Raw genomic sequence first — 17,599 nt, 5'->3', positions numbered from 1 at the left:
GGGGGTGCCAACATCATCCTTTCATTTTGTATCCTCTCTGTCCCTTTGATTCCACGTTGGCAGTGTTTTTGCTGAAATAAAACTCTATGAGTCTTCTGTGGATTTTATAGAGATTCACTTCATTATAAGAAAGGCATATCCACAGATCTTTTAAAAATAATCCCTTTTCCATCTCATGCTAAAATGGCTGAGGGATGATGCTTTTCAGTTCCTAGAGGCCCTCTGATTTGATCGACAGGATCTGTGAGGCACACCCTTCATCACTTGAAAGGGACCTTTGCCTGACTGCATAAAACCAGCTTTTGAACTTTCTGAGGTTTTAGCAAAAGTCTATATAGTCACACCCTCAACTTTTTCTATAGAGCTTGCTTTCTTGACAGTGAATTTCTTAATTTTAGTGTCTTTTCTATTTGGAGAGTCTGAAAATTTTTAAAATCATGTCCCCTTTCATTTTTGTATAAGTTCTCCCAATGTCTTTCTTTCTCCTCTTGCATTTTACTGTAAGTGGTAAGAAGAAACTAGGTGGCACTTTCAAACCATTGCTTGCAAATAATGTTAACCGTATAGCTAAGGATATTGCTTACAGGTTGATCTTCTCAAGTAACTATAGGATACAGTTTCCCTAAGTTTTCTGCCGCCATCACAAGGGTCTCCATTGCTCCAATTTCCAGTAACATATTCCTCATTTCCCTCTGAGCCCTCCTCAGTGGTGTCCTTAAGGTCCAGGGGTCAGTTAAGAACTGGTTCAAGGCATTTTAGGCCTTCTCTATGATGCTGCCCAGTCTCCTTCCACTACCCAGTTCCCAAGCCACTTCCACATTTTAGATATTTGTTACAGCAGCATCCCCTTCCCAGGTACCAAACTCTGTATGGTAGTGTAACAAATTACCACACATTTAATGGCTTAAAACAACAAACATTTGCTATCTCACAATTTCTAGGGGTCAGGAATCTGGGCACAACTTAACTGAATCATCTGCTCTTGATCTTATTGTGCCAAATTCACAGTATTAACTGGGTTGCGTTTTTATCTAAAGGCTCGAGTTTGGGGAATGATTTGCTTCCAAGCTCATTCAAGTTGTTGGCAGAGTTCATTTCTTTGCAGCTGCATGACTAAGGACCCTAGCATCTTACTGTGTTCTTATGGCTGTAGCCCCACTGAAGTCCCATAGTTCCCTGCCATGTGATCCTCTTACAGCCATCTCACAACTTGACTGCTTATCTTTAAGGCAGATGGGAGAATCTCTCACTTCAGTTTTCTGAGTTTCATCCATTGTAACATAATCATGGGAGTGACATCCTATCACCTTTGCCAAATCATATTGATCAGAAGCAAGTCACAGGTTCTATCTACACCCAAGTGTAGGAGACCTTAGGGTGTGTATCCCAAGATAGTCTAGTAGGTTAAATAGTATCTCCTAAAGATATCAGGTCATAATCCCTGGAATGCGTAAATGTTACCTTATTTGGAAAACAGAATCTTTGCAGATGTGATTAAGGTAGGGATCTTGAGATATAAGGATTATCCTGAATTTTTGAGGGATAGAGGAGTGGACATGAAATGCAATCACGTGTATCCTTATAAGAATGGGGTAGAGGGAGATTAAGCACATGTAGAGAAGGCCGTGTGATGGCGGAGCAGAGAGAGATTTGCAGATGCTGGCCCTGGTTAAAGATTGATGTGATGCACCTATAGTCAAGCAATGCTGGCAGCCACCAGAAGCTAGGGGAGGCAAGGAACAGCTTCTCCCCTAGAGCTTTCACAGGGAGTATAGCCCAGCTGACACCTTGATTTTGCCCCAGTGATACTGATTTTGTTCTTTTGGCCTCCAGAACTGGAAGACAATACTTTCTGTTGTTTTAAGCCACTTAGTTTATGGTAATTTGTTACAACAGCCTCAGAAAATTAATACAGATAAGTAGTAAACGAGACCTAAGTGGTGCTTTTTAAATGTATTTCTCTGGTTATTCAGTGAAGCTAAGTATCTTTTCATAAGGTTATTAACTATTCTGTAACATTTCCAACTCATGTCTTTTGTCTCTTTTTCTTTTGGACTTACCTATTGATTAGTAGGAGTTCTTTACATAGTGTAACTACTAATCTTTGTCAGTTATACATGTTACTGAAGAAGTTTACCAGTAAATTATCTTTTTACCTTGTTTATGGGATATTCTGTATTCAGATATATTTTCAACTATTTTTATTGTGAATAATTTTAAGTACATTCAAAAGAAGAGAGAATAGTGTAATAGACCTTCCATGCGCTCATCACTTAGCTCAACAATTATCATTATTTTTCCCCAGAAGTATTCATTTCTACCTTTAAGGTTTGTACTTTTTGTGCATTATCTAAGAAAGCCTTAAATAAAGATTGTGTTGCTATTATTTGTGTGGCTATTTCTGTTATGAAAACGCTCATTCTTTTTTTACTTTTATATAACTATTATGTGTAATAATTTTTAATATATTCAAAGTACTACTGGCCTCAGTGTTCATCTCTATCTTCTTCCTGAACAGCCTATATTTTTCTTATTCAGCCCAAGCTATTGATTCAGAACTTGGGAACTCTCCAATTGCCCCAACAATGTCATGCATGTTACCAAAGAGCTTGTTGAAAATCCCATGCATCCCTATAAGGCTAATTATTCAGGAGATTTCAAAATACAAGTCTGAGTCAGCTAGCAGGCATTGTTGTGTTTACTAAGTAATTCTTCTCTTTCCCTTTCTTGTTTCTAGTGTGCCACCTGGGCTTGAAGGCATGAAGGAACAGGACCTGTGCAACAAGATAATGGCTAAAATTCTAGAAAATTACAATACCCTGTTTGAAGTAGAGTATACAGAAAATGATCATCTGAGATGTGAAAACCTGGCTAGGCTTATCATAGTAAAAGTAAGCAACTTGGTTTTTAATTTTCAGTATTGCTATAATTTTGGACAGAAGATTTTATTTAATTCTTTCTCATAAAAATTCCATATGGATATAACCCTCAGATTATTATTCCTGTGTATAGTGAATGCTTCTTATGAAATCTATTATTCCAAATGCTTATTAAATTGAAATATAGCCTTCTAAAATTCAAGAATAATAGCCATTTTATGTTTTCTTGTTGCTATAAAGTCATCTCAAAAACACTTGCATGAGCCCAGTGCTCTGGTCAACTGGCCGCACCACCCTTACTACAGAAGCCTGATGTTACAGCAGGAGTAAGTGCATATGGCTGTGATCGGGAGTGCTAGGTGACTAACTAGATTGCAAATTCCTGAAGACAATATTACTGTGTCTTTTTGTCTCTTTTGTGTCTGGCACAATTTGAAGCCCAACCTCAGATTCTAAGTCCCATATATTAGTTTTTGGTAACAATCATCAGTAAAGGAGAATATTTTAAAAACCTATAAAAGAGTCCTTGACAATACTATCTAAATCTTTTTATACATTGATAATTTTATAATATACCCTGTATATATTAGGTAAATGCCTGTAGGTCTCCAAAGACCTAGAATTGAGAATCAGAGGGTAAACATCCAAACAAATCCCCTAGATGTGGGAAAATAAGGAAGTTATCTTATTTCGTCCTCATTTATATTGAGGTAAATCATGATGGAGCTGGTATGAGATTTCCTCAGGAGGTTTCTTGAAGCTTATCAGGTTTACAGACCATAACATACTCTTTGCTGATTCATATAGCAATGAATGATAAAATCAGAGGCACTTGGTTTGGGCACTTAAAGGAATGTTTTCATCTCTTCTCCCAGTTGAGGCCATGACTTTGAAGAAAGGTTAAAATGGTTTGAGTATCAAGTAGCATCCTACGAAAGGATCTAAAACTAGATTTTCTAGTTTGCTCAGTTAAAATGATAAAATGAGATAAGTGGAGACTATCAGTTGTAAATCTGAGTTAGAAATAACACGGTAGCTGAAAAAAATGTCAGTGATTCACAAGAAAAAATAAGAAAACAACATTACTTCAGTTTTGCCTCAGAAAAGTTAAATGATTTTTTAAATAGAAAAAAATCGCCCTCAAGTTTGTTCCTCTAGTGCCTATGGTACTTTGAAAAGGATCTCTTTTTAAAATGTTAAAAGGTAATTAACTTTGTTTCAGCAGCATCTCTCAATCACATACCCCATAAATATGTACAACTATTAAAGGACCTATAATGATAATTACAAATAAAAGATTTTAAAAATCTCTTATAAACAATTTTTAACACTCATACCTTTTTACTAGGGCAGATAAAATAATAAGGTGAACCTGAAGTATAATGGAAATAGATAAATATAATCTTAGGCAGGGCAAACTTGCTGAGATAAAGCTAATTGCTGGAATATGCCAATGGGAAGTTGATATGGTTTGGATGTTTGTCCCCTCCAAATCTCACATTGAAACGTAGTCCCTGGTGTTGGAGCTGGGGCCTGGGGGGAGGTGTTTGGATCATGAGGGCGGATCCTTCGTGAATGACTTAGTGCCATCCCCTTGGTGATGAGTGAGTTCTTGCTGTGAGTTCACAGGAGACCTGCTTGTTTAAAAGTGTGTGGCACTTCCCCCTCTCACTCTTGCTCCCACTCTCGCCATGTGATGTGCCTGCTCCCCTTCGTCTTCTGCCGTGATTGTGAGCTTCCTGAGGCCTCACTAGAGGCAGATGTTCTGTATGGCCTGCTGAACTGTGAGTCAATTAAACCTCTTTTTAAAATAAATTACCCAGCCTTAAGTATTTCTTTATAGCAACACAAACAGACTAACACAGATGTTATTTGCTGTGCAAGTAAAATAACACCTGTTGAGATCTGTGGAAGAGTGCCATGCTTGGAAATCCTTGAGTGACTAGGTTTAAGGCTGGTGGAGAACATAGTATGAGAATATAATATAAGACATAATTCTGTGGGAGCCAAATACAGATGTCTTAGGTAGATGAAGAAGAATATAAAATGGTGCTCTTTTAATGTAAGTTTCAGATCGGCTTAGAGGCAGATAAATGTCATGATTAGAAACTACATTTATATTCTCTGGAAGTGTCATTCTGCCAAAGCAGAATTTTAATGCATTTTTTTTAACTGATCTCGCTGATAGTCTCTTCTTTGAGAAAGTAGAGAATGTGACAAGGGGTGTGATTCTCTGGACTTAATCCTAACGAGTAAGGATGAAATGGAAGTTATGGAAATCATTTCAAAAGGATGTGCCAATGCCATTTTAGAGTTCATAGTAATAAAAGGAGAATATATTAGCCACATTTAGATATGTAAACATTGACAATGCTTAGAAAACAGACTTTTTTGAAAATTGTAAAGATCATAGAAACATTAGATAGAAACTAAAAGGTAGATGGGTTTAAAAGAAATTGAGAATCTCAGAATGAAACCATTAATATACTGAAAAAGAAGAAAAATGAGAAGGTAATTAAAGAAAAGTTATCTTTCTGTTCAATTTTTCATATGAGTTCAGTTTTTGGAAGGATGAATATAAAGATAGGAAATGGGCGCAAAGTAAATGATAAAGACCCAAGAGTAACAGGGACATAAAATATATGAGTTGGGAATAAGGCAAGTCTCATGTAAATGACTTAGATATAAGGCTTTTAAGGGGGGAAAAGGACTAAACATAAACACTGACATACCTCTGTATATCCCAGTTTGGAGAACAGAGTCATAAAGTGTTGAATGAAGTTTCTTATATATTCTTGCATGTGAAACGGAGATTTGGGCACAGAGAAATATGTTCGGTTGTATTTGGACCTAGATAAAGAACTTTGACCAGAGTATTGGAAGATGGAGTCTTTTTCTGTCATAGGCTATCAAAGCCTAATGTCTGTTTCTGTTCAGCTGACTCTGGTCAGTAGCTGCAAAATTGATCATGGCATCTACAGCACATTCATCAGCCTCACTTCAAGACAGACTTCCTCTGTCTGAAGGCCAAGGTAACAATAAGGGGAAAAGTTTTGTCAGTATGACTTCCCCTTCAACTTTGCTTTCCCTGCCATTCTTTGGGAGTGAACCTAGGTCCCTACAGAGTTTTTCCAGATTCTGCAATGGTTTGGCCATGTTGACCAGATCTGGTTACTCCAGTGAAGGAAATTTTGGATAGACCTCTTAGCCCTGTGACATTTGGAGAAATATGAGAATATATATGTTGGCCCTTGGCATTTTAGCCTACATTTTGTTGAATTTGGCAAATAGTCTTCACAGTCAGTGGTCCACAGTTATGGCCATCTCTTACTTCACTTAAGTTGGAGGTTTCTTTTCTCTCTTTCATTAGTTTTGTTTTTATAGGTTTCAAGAAGGGAATTTACATAGGAACATTTTTATTTTGTCAAAATGAAAGGTTACAGCTGTATTTCTGAATAACTGGGTTAGGAGAAGCACATCTTTCCAGTAGGCATCTAACAGCCACAGTCTAATTTCTCCAGCTGCAGGATAATTCTAGATTTTCTCTTCAGAAGGTGTTCTAAATCCAGACACTAGTGAAGCCCCATTCAAGAAATAACTTAATCATCCAGATATTTACATACACAAAATTTAGTGAGAAAAGTATGGATAAAATAATGGACCATGGACTATACGTTGAATTCATTAAATCCAAGTGTTAATAATTATTCGGTGCCTACTAGGAGCAAAGCATTGTTCTAGGCATACTGAACAATAGATGAAAATCTCTGCTCTTATGATTCTTATATTCTCATGGAAATACAATAAACAACAGCCAATAAAAAAGAAAAGAAAATATGTAGTATGTCAGATGGTGATATATTCTGTGAAGTAAAATAAAGCAGGGAAAGGCAGAAGTAGAGGATTGGCCCTTGCTTATTTAAATAGGACAGTTAAAATGCTTCATTGACAAGAAAACGTTTGAGTAGAGACTTGAAGGAAGCAAGGGAGCAAGCCATGAAGACACTTGAGAGAAGAGTATTCCAGGCAAGGAGAAGAGCAGTACAAAGGTCTTGAGATATGAATATACCTGGTCTGATGAGCAGTTGAGAGGCCAGTACAGTTGGATTACCATGAGCAAGATGGAATTGAAACGAAATGAGGCCACAAAGGAAACAAGGGATCAGCAGATTGTGTCTATTCATAGATCATTTTGAGGACTTTGACTTTTACTCTAAGTGAAGCTATTAGTCAGTATTAAGCAGAAGAGTGCTACGTTGTGACTTCTGTATTAAAAAGATTACTAGGCTCTTGAAAGGGATAGGCAGAAGTAGGGCAATCTATTAGGAGTTTATTACAGTAGTCCAGGTAAAAACAATGGTAAATTGGGCATGGATGATGGTAATGAAGGTGATGAGAAGATCTGAAGGTAAGCTAGGATATACAACAGCAATACAAAAGGAGGTACTAGAGACTGTAGTTAGGCTAAAGAATGTTTGAGGCAGAAGTAGATGAGCAAGCAAGCTAGAAGAATAGGGGCTGAAAACAGGAAATAGGAGGTTTGCATTACTGATTTTGGAGGTTGAGCTATCTGGAGTGAAAATAAGGCTTAGATTGTGTTTATGAGCATGAGGGACTAAAGTGAAGGAGAAGAGAAAATTATGGGAAAGGAGAAGGCAAAGAGATGGGAGATAAAGATATTGATGGTTTCTCCTTATTGACCCTGAATTTACCCAGAAGGGTGGCAGATATTGAGGGGGACAGTAGTCTATGAGCCTGGTTTGTCTTGTTGTCCAGTTTGTGTATAAGAGTTATGAATATATATGTAATAGGGTTCATGCAAACCTCATATATATGCATCCTATAAAATAATGTGATGAGCATATTGCTAAGTATCTATCTAGAAATATCTAGATGAATATGAACCTATTCCAGATAAACATGTTATAAGACTTTCTTTATTAGACAGTGTTGCTGTTGCTCATTATATCTTTTGGAATTTTAAAGTTGTCTTCAGAGCATATATATGTCATTCATATACCATATTTTTCTGTATATCATTGGACTGGGAAATCTTTGTACTTTAATGCTTTATTTGATTGTGGGAAGTAATCAATAGTCATTTTAACCTATGGCATATCACTAAGTTGAGGAGTGCTGATTATATGTTAACTTTTGGGTTTAAAATTTAAATCTGGCTATAAAATAATTATGTTGATTTTCTTATATGACTTTTAAGCAAACTCTCAAAACAGTTACTAACAAATGCTCTGAGCAAAGCAAAATATTAGAATGGCCTTCCATAGCGATTAGTTCGAAGGAAGTGCCCACATTAATAAATGTTATGGCAAGTTTGACCACAAAGCTCATTTTTTTGTGTATTTGACTTTCCGGTCAAAAAATTTAATATTGTTTATGTAGAATCAAAGTCACTTACCATATAAACTGATATATCACAGAAACTTCCTAAACCATTTCCCATATCTTTTTCATGCTCAAAAACATTGCATGTGTCTCCATTTTCATTTAGGGCCACAGCCTAAGCACAATTAACTTCAACAAATGTTTATTCACTTTTTTCTTATTTAATGCAAAACTACTCTGGGCAAAGCTTTGTACTAAGTGCTGGAGAGCTTCAGAAAATAAATAAGACATGTCCCTGTCCTTGGGGGACCTTACAGTCTAAAAGAAACAAACAAACTCAGTGTAGGAACACAGGGGCAAAAGGGAGAATAGGGCTTTATGCTAGACATTGTGCCAAATTCTTCTATATATGTATCTCATTTACTACTGACAGTAACCTCACAAGTAATTGATCTTAATACTGGTTTACAGATGAGGAAATGTAATGATAAATTGCTTAAGATCACACAACAGTAAATGACAGAGCTGGGTTTTGAAATCAAGAAAGTACTGATTAGAGGCAAAGTAGAGAAATAACCAAAATCTTAGAGATTTAACTGAGGCCGTCAGTGCCATGAGCTTTTATATGTGTTTTCATTTAATGAGTATGTACTGTAGCAACTTAGTGTCAGTGTCAGGAAAGTAGTTGAACTCTGTTCTTCTGACTCCTATATGTCTTCACTATTCCTAACCTCTTCTGTAGCCCCTCAAGAATATTAGAACCTTCTGAGCAGCAGGAGAGTTATAACAGGAAATAAAAGATGTTTTTGGCTTTTTGTTGTTTGCTTCTTTGTAATCTGATTGCATTATCTCTCCTTTTGTGTAGGTAAACTTACATAGTGAGAATGACTAGCTTGTACCCACCAAAATCTATATGTTATCATTTTGAGCATTTATGAAACTCAGAGGTGGCACTTATTTAGAATTCATTTGTTCCTTTCTTCAGAACAAATCCTTCTTTTGATCGTGAGTTATAATTTTTAGGTAGATTCTGAATTTGGAGGTTAAAAAAAGTTAAAAGATGTATTTTTAAAATGCAATGATTAAATAGCATGACAGATCATAGAGTTGAGATCAAGATGGCTGAATAGACCCAGTAGTATATGTCTCCTTCACAGAGAGGGACCAGAATAGTAAGTAGATACATTTTGAACAGATTGTCTAGGAGAAGACACTAGGATTCACCAGAGAAGAGATGGGAAACACCAGAGATAAGTAAGGAGAGGGTTTGAGGCAGCCTGCATGGCCAGGGACTGACTGAAAGCCAGGAGAGGCTCCTGGACGTGGGGAAACAGTGAAAGAGAAACCCCTAGGGCTCCACACTCTGGAACAGGCTTTTATAGTTTTGGATATAGGAAAAACTCTCAACCCACTAGGGCCTTTACCCTGACACATGGAGCTCCAGAAAGGGAACCCACACAGAATCCCACAGGCATCCAAGCCTAGAGCAGCCTCATCTGGATGCCACTTTGAGAGTAGCCTAGATACCCATCATCTACAGACACAGTTGCTGCCACCACATTGCTCCAAGGAGAGAGAGGGGAAACCAAGCACTCCCATGCACCCATGGGAGGGTCCCTGCCACCCTGCTGTGAGCTGCTGTTGAGACTGAGATGTGAGTGGACTGCACTCCCCACAGCTTCTTGTCCAGGCTTCTTGCCTGAGAGGGACCCCACTCTTTCTGGTCCCAGGCCCAAGGCACCATTTTGAGAGTTTAACACTAGGCTGTGCCTCACCGTTAAGCCAAGTTTGAGGCAACATGGCTGCACTCATCACCTAGCCATGGGAAGGATAGGAAAGAGCAAGCTCTCCTAAGCTTAGGACAATACATATCACCTTGCTATAAGCGGCTGTGGGACTGCAGAATAGGCTGCCCCACTCACTGTTGCTTTCAGCAACATTAACACAGACCACTTGGGGGCCAGTGGGTTGCTCCACCACTGCTATGCCATCACCCACAACACTTCAGTTGCCTAGGACCTTAAGAGCCCACTCACACATGTAGCCCAATACTCTCACAACTAGCTTCTGTGAAAGCCACCAGGAGGCCCAAGAATCAGCCCTCCAGGACCCACTAATGCTGGAGCAAGCTAAAGTAAGCTGCTCTGGGGCCTAAAAACAGGGACACTTAATCCATTGCTGCCACCACCAGGGCCCAAATACTGGCTTAGTTGATGTCCAAGTCCCCAGCAAAGCTTCACCACAGCCTCACCTAATAACTGCTCTAAGCCACCTAGGAAATCACAGATACCACTGACCCTGTGTATTGCTGAGTGTCATACAAAGATTATACTACCTCAGGTGCCCAAAATCAAAGCCAAAGTATGCTACTCAACCAGAAAAAATACATCTTCAGAACAAAATTCTCCCCTACAAAAGCAATTTTTAAAAATGGGAACAAGTGCTTACTATACCAGATGTGTAATTACCAAAGGAAGGACATAAAAAACATGAAAAAGCATGGAAATAGGACACCACCAGAGGACACAACAAGTGTCCAGTAACAAATCCCCATCAAAACAAAATTCCTCAAAGTGCCAGATGAGGAATTCAAAATATTGGTTTTAAAGAAGCTCAATGAGATGCAAGATAATTCTGAAAACCAGTACAAAGAAATCAGAAAATCAATTCAGGATTGAATGTGAAACATACCAAGAGATTGATATCTTAAAAAAAAAAATGAGCTCAGTGGCTTACCTGTATAATCCCAGCACTTTGGGAGGCTGAAGCAGGAGGATCACTTGAGCATAGGAGTTCAAGACCAGCTTGGGCAACATGGCAAGACCCTGTCTTTACAAAAAAATTCAAAAACTAGCTGGGCATGGTGGTACACACCTGTAGTCCCAGCTATTCAAGAGGCCAAGGTGGGAGGATCACTTGAGACCAGAAAATTGAGGCTGCAGTGAGCTGTGTTTGCACCACTGTGTTCCAGCCTGAGTGACAGAGAGAGATCCTGTCTCAAAAACAAAAAACAAAGCAGAAATTTTGGAATTAAAAAAATGCACTGAAGCAAATACAGAATACATTTGAAAGCTCCAATAATAGACTTGACCAAGTAGGAGAAAGAATCTCAGAACTTGAAGACAGGTCTTTTGAAATAATCCAGTCAGACAAAAAGAAAAAAAAAGGAAAAAAAGATGAACAAAGCCTTCAAGACATATGGAACTACAAAAAGTGACTGAACTTACAAATTATTGGCATTCCTGAGGGGGAAGAGGGATAAAAAAAAGTTTAGAAAATCTAAGGAAATAATTGATGAAAACTTCCCAAATCTAGCAAGAAAGTTAGACATCCAGATATAGGAGTCCCAGCAATCTCCAGGAAAATACGTTGCAAAAAAGACTGCACCATGGCATATTATATTCAGAATGTCTAAAGTAAAAGTGAAAGAAAGAATTTTCAAATTAGCCAGAGAAAAAAGTCTAGTTATCAATATAAGAAACCCCTTCAGTCTAACATCGGACATTTCAGCAGGAACCTTACAGGCCACAAGAGAATAGGATGGCACTTTCAAAGTGCTGAAAGAAAAAAAAAACTATCAGCCAAGAATTTTATATCCTTCCAGAATATACTTCATAGATGAAGGAGAACTAAAGTTTTTATCAGACAAGGAAATGCTCGGACAATCTGTCACCACTAGACTGGCCCTACAGGAAATGGCCAAAGGCGTCTTAAAAATGGAAATGAAAAGTTAATATTCACCATCATGAAAACACCTGGAAATATGAAACTCAGAGTTCTTATAAAGCAATCACAGAAAGGAGGAAGAGAGAAGAATCAAATGACAACATGATAATTTCATCAAACCACAAAGACAAAATTAGAGAAAAAGAAACAAAGAATTTATAAAACAATTTGAAAACAATTAACAATATGACAGGATCAAAGCCTCACATATAAATATTAACCTTGAATGTAAATGGATTAAATGTTCCACTTAAAAGATACAGATTGGCAGACTGGATTAAAAAGAAAGAAGCATGATCCAACTATATGCTGCCAACAAGAAACCCACCTTACATGTAAAAAGACACATAGGCTGAAAGTTAAATAATAGAAAAAGATATTCCAGGCAAACAGAAACCAAAACCAAGCAGGAGTAGCTATACTTATATCAGATAAAACAAACTTTAAATCAAAAACAGTAATAAAAGACAAAGAAGGTTTTATGTAATGATAAAGGGATCAATTCAGCAAGATATACTCTGGGAACCCTACTCTGGAACACCCAGAGTCACAAAACAAATATTTCTAGGCATAAAGAAATAGACAGCAATACAGTAGTAATAGGGACAGCAATAGACAGATCATTGAGACAGAAAATTAACAAAGAAACATTAGATTTAAGTTGGACTTTAGACTAAACAGACTTAGCAGACATTCGCAGAACATTCTACCCAACAGCTATGGAATATACATTCTTCTCTTCAGCACATGGAACATTCTCTGAGATAGACCACATGGTTGGGCCACAAAACAAGTCTTTATAAATTTTTAAAAATCAAAATGATATCAAGTATTTTCTCAGACCACAGTGGAATAAAAACTAGAAATTAATACCAAAAGGAACTTCAGAAACTATACAGACACATGGAAATTAAACAACATGCTCCTGAATGATCACTGGGTCAATGAAGAAATTAAGAAAGAAATTTTAAATTTTTTGAATCAGATGAAAATGAAAACACACCATACACAGGATACAGCAAAAATAGTGTTAAGAGGGAAGTTTGTGGCATTAAATGCCTACATTAAAAAAATTAACAACCTAACTTCACACCTCAAGGAACTAGAAAAACAAGAACAAAGCAAATCCCAAGTTTGCAAAAGAAAAGAAATAACAAAGATCAGAATAGAACTAAATAAGAGATCCCCCCAAAATACAAAGGACCAATGAAATGAAAAGTTGGTTATTCACAAAGACAGACAAAATTGATAGACCACTCACTAGACTAACCAAGAAAAGAAGGGAGAAGATCCAGATAAACACACAATCAGAAATGAAAAAGGAAACATAACAACTTACACCACAGAAATAAAAATAATCATCAAAGACTATTATGAACAACTATAGGCTCACAAACTAGAAAACCTAGAGGAAATAGATAAATTCCTAGAAACATACAACTTTCTGAGATTGAACCAGAAATAGATAGCACTCCTGAACAGACCAACAATAAGTAGAAAAATTGAATCAGTATTAAAAAAAATTCTACCAAGAGAAAAAAAAAAAACCTAGAACCGGATGGACTCACCAGAGCAATCAAGCAAGATTAAAAAAAAAAAAAGGCATCCAAATTGGAGTAGAGTAAGTCAAATTATCCTTGTTCATTGATTATACAATCTTATATCTAGAAATCCCTAAAGGCTCCACCAAAAAAACTCTTAGATTTGGTAAAGGCTCGAGATACAAATTTGATGTACAGAAATCAGTAGCATTTCTATATACCATTAAGGACCTAGCTGAGTACCAAATCAAGAAGAAATCCCATTTACACTACTAGCTATACAAAAAAAAAAAATACATAGGAATATATTTAAACAAGAAGGTGAAAGATCTCTATCAGGGGAACTAAAAAACACCAGTGGAAAAAAAACTGTAGATGACACAAGCAAATGGAAAAACATCCCAGTCTTATGGATTGGGATAGCACTATTCACGATAACAAAGATAGAATTAACCTTAATGTCCATCAAGGGAGAATTGGATAAAGAAAATGTGTGTGTGTGTGTCTGTCGGTGGGTGTAGGTGTGTGTACACACACTAAAAGCCCAGACTTCACCACTGTGTAATATATGCATGTAAGAAATATGCACCTGTCCCCCTAATTATATAAAAGTTAAATTTTTAATAGCATGGTAGAGGGTTGTTTGCTTGAATTACTCAAATGGGCATCTTTTGGTAGTAGAAACTAATTAGACTAACAAGAAGTGTAAAGCATTAAGTAATAAAAGTAATATTAAAAGTTACTTCATAGTTTGGAATGCTTTATGGCTCCAATTTTTAGATCATACTCATATATTTACAATTTAGATTGCTGTTAATTTCTTCTCCCCAGACATTTTGTTTTATAGAGCGATTATAGGTAAACACTAGAAAGTCATGTCTTCTCATGAATCATTAGATGTAACACATTGCCAGATATTACATTCTTTCCTATTATAAGGAATAATTAACAGAAGACGGACTAAATTGCTTTTGCTTATGAAGACGCCATTATGCTATGTATCCTTTAAACTGTTTCCAGTGAGATGGCAAAACTTTGGAGCTGTTTGTTAAAGAAGCTGACTACTTTAAATCATTATACTGTGTATATTTGGCAAATAGGAGGCACTCAGTAAATGGCAAGCGAATATTTGAGGTTTTTAAAGATCACTTATGTTTTCTATAAAACTGAATTTCTGATATTTTCTTCAGTTGATCTCCTCAGGATGGAAGTTATACTTCTGTGGGCTGGAAGTGCCTAGAAATGAACATCCTTCCAGGGATGGGGGGTAAGCCTTACCCATGGCTGAAAACTGTGGGGGTGTAAATTTCCAGCTGCTTTACTCCTCGATTGGAATTATTCTGGGGTGTGTATTTTACACTGTTGCCCGAGCTCTCCCCTAAATTTAAGCTTCAGAACCACTGTGGGAGCTTAAGAGTGACATTTCTTGTTGGCTCCCTTCCTCCCTCTCTTATCACCCCCATTCCACCACAGAATCACCCGCATAAACTACTTGCTCTCAATCCTCGCAGCAAGTTCTGCTTCTGGTTAAGTTGGTGCGGGTCCAACTGAGACATCTCAAATACTACCCCCTCCACAAAGCCCTCCCCATCCTCCAGGTACAGTTAATCCTCATCTCCTTTCTTGTCTTGTGGCACTTTCTTTCTCCTTCTGTTAGAACATTCTGCCTTGGATAAGTTGGGTTTTTTTTTCCTCTCACGTTGCATTGTAAGTTTTTCTAGGGTGAGAACAATATCTCATATTTACTTATACATTGGCATTTCTCTTTTTAAATTTTTATTTATTTTTTATTTTATTATTATTATACTTTAAGTTTTAGGGTACATGTGCACAATGTGCAGGTTAGTTACATATCTATGCATGTGCCATGCTGGTGTGCTGCACCCATTAACTCGTCATTTAGCATTAGGAGATATACCTCCCCCCTCCCCCCACCTCACAACAGTCCCCAGAGTGTGATGTTCCCCTTCCTGTGTCCATGTGTTCTCATTGTTCAATTCCCACCTATGAGTGAGAACACGTGGTGTTTGGTTTTTTTGTCCTTGCGATAGTTTACTGAGAATGATGATTTCCAATTTCATCCATGTCCCTACAAAGGATGTGAACTCATCATTTTTTATGGCTGCATAGTATTCTGTGGTGTATATGTGCCACATTTTCTTAATCCAGTCTATCATTGTTGGACATTTGGGTTGATTCCAAGTCTTTGCTATTGTGAATAGAGCCGCAATAAACATACATGTGCATGTGTCTTTATAGCAGCATGATTTATATATTGAGTATATATCCATTGAGTATATACCCAGTAATGGGATGGCTGGGTCAAATGGTATTTCTAGTTCTAGATCCCTAAGGAATCACCACACTGACTTCCACAATGGTTGAACTAGTTTACAGTCCCACCAACAGTGTAAAAGTGTTCCTATTTCTCCACATCCTCTCCAGCATCTGTTGTTTCCTGACTTTTTAATGATTGCCCTTCTAACTGGTGTGAGATGGTATCTCATTGTGGTTTTGATTTGCATTTCTCTGATGGCCAGTGATGATGAGCATTTTTTCATGTGTCTTTTGGCTGCATAAATGTCTTCTTTTGAGAAGTGTCTGTTCATATCCTTTGCCCACTTTTTGATGGGGTTGTTTGTTTTTTTCTTGTAAATTTGTTTGAGTTCATTGTAGATTCTGGATATTAGCCCTTTGTCAGATGAGTAGGTTGCGAAAATTTTCTCCCATTTTGTAGGTTGCCTGTTCACTCTGATGATAGTTTCTTTGGCTGTGCAGCAGCTCTTTAGTTTAATTAGATCCCATTTGTCAATTTTGGCTTTTGTTGCTATTGCTTTTGGTGTTTTAGACATGAAGTCCTTGCCCATGCCTATGTCCTGAATGGTAATGCCTAGGTTTTCTTCTAGGGTTTTTATGGTTTTAGGTCTAACGTTTAAGTCTTTAATCCATATTGAATTAATTTTTGTATAAGGTGTAAAGAAGGGGTCCAGTTTCAGCTTTCTACATATGGCTAGCCAGTTTTCCCAGCACCATTTATTAAATAGGGAACCCTTTCCCCATTGCTTGTTTTTCTCAGGTTTGTCAAAGATCAGATAGTTGTAGATATGCGGCGTTATTTCTGAGGGCTCTGTTCTGTTCCATTGATCTATCTCTCTGTTTTGGTACCAGTACCATGCTGTTTTGGTTACTGTAGCCTTGTAGTATAGTTTGAAGTCAGGTAGCATGATGCCTCCAGCTTTGTTCTTTTGGCTTAGGATTGACTTGGTGATGCGGGCTGTTTTTTGGTTCCATATGAACTTTAAAGTAGTTTTTTCCAATTCTGTGAAGAAAGTCATTGGTAGCTTGATGGGGATGGCATTGAATCTATAAATTACCTTGGGCAGTATGGCCATTTTCACGATATTGATTCTTCCTACCCATGAGCATGGAATGTTCTTCCATTTGTTTGTATCCTCTTTTATTTCATTGAGCAGTGGTTTGTAGTTCTCTTTGAAGAGGTCCTTCACGTCCCTTGTAAGTTGGATTCCTAGGTATTTTATTCTCTTTGAAGCAATTGTGAATGGGAGTTCACTCATGATTTGGATCTCTGTTTGTCTGTTACTGGTGTATAAGAATGCTTGTGATTTTTGTACATTGATTTTGTATCCTGAGACTTTGCTGAAGTTGCTTATCAGCTTAAGGAGATTTGGGGCTGAGACAATGGGGTTTTCTAGATATACAATCATGTCATCTGCAAACAGGGACAATTTGACTTCCTCTTTTCCTAATTGAATACCCTTTATTTCCTTCTCCTGCCTAATTGCCCTGGCCAGAACTTCCAACACTGAGTTGAATAGGAGTGGTGAGAGAGGGCATCCCTGTCTTGTGCCAGTTTTCAAAGGGAATGCTTCCAGTTTTTGCCCATTCAGTATGATATTGGCTGTGGGTTTGTCATAAATAGCTCTTATTATTTTGAGATATGTCCCATCAATACCTAATTTATTGAGAGTTTTTAGCATGAAGGGTTGTTGAATTTTGTCAAAGGCCTTTTCTCCGTCTTTTGAGATAATCATGTGGTTTTTGTCTTTGGTTCTGTTTATATGCTGGATTACATTTATTGATTTGCATTTG

General features: G+C 37.4%; 1 protein-coding gene across 9 annotated transcripts in view; it reads left to right on the top strand.

Moving 5' to 3' along the window:
• FAM13A (family with sequence similarity 13 member A) overlaps positions 1–17,599 on the top strand; it is a 384,547-nt gene that overhangs the window by 169,481 nt on the left and 197,467 nt on the right. For all 9 annotated transcript variants that reach the window (XM_024928670.4, XM_063603571.1, XM_063603572.1 and 6 more), the window contains one exon: positions 2,738–2,891. In XM_024928670.4, the coding sequence (XP_024784438.2) occupies positions 2,738–2,891 (154 nt within the window). The remainder of the gene's footprint in view (positions 1–2,737; positions 2,892–17,599) is intronic.

This window comes from Pan paniscus, chromosome 3 (assembly GCF_029289425.2).
Source record: "Pan paniscus chromosome 3, NHGRI_mPanPan1-v2.0_pri, whole genome shotgun sequence".
NCBI classification, from domain to species: domain Eukaryota; kingdom Metazoa; phylum Chordata; class Mammalia; order Primates; family Hominidae; genus Pan; species Pan paniscus.
This window is presented reverse-complemented; position numbering and strand designations above follow the sequence as displayed.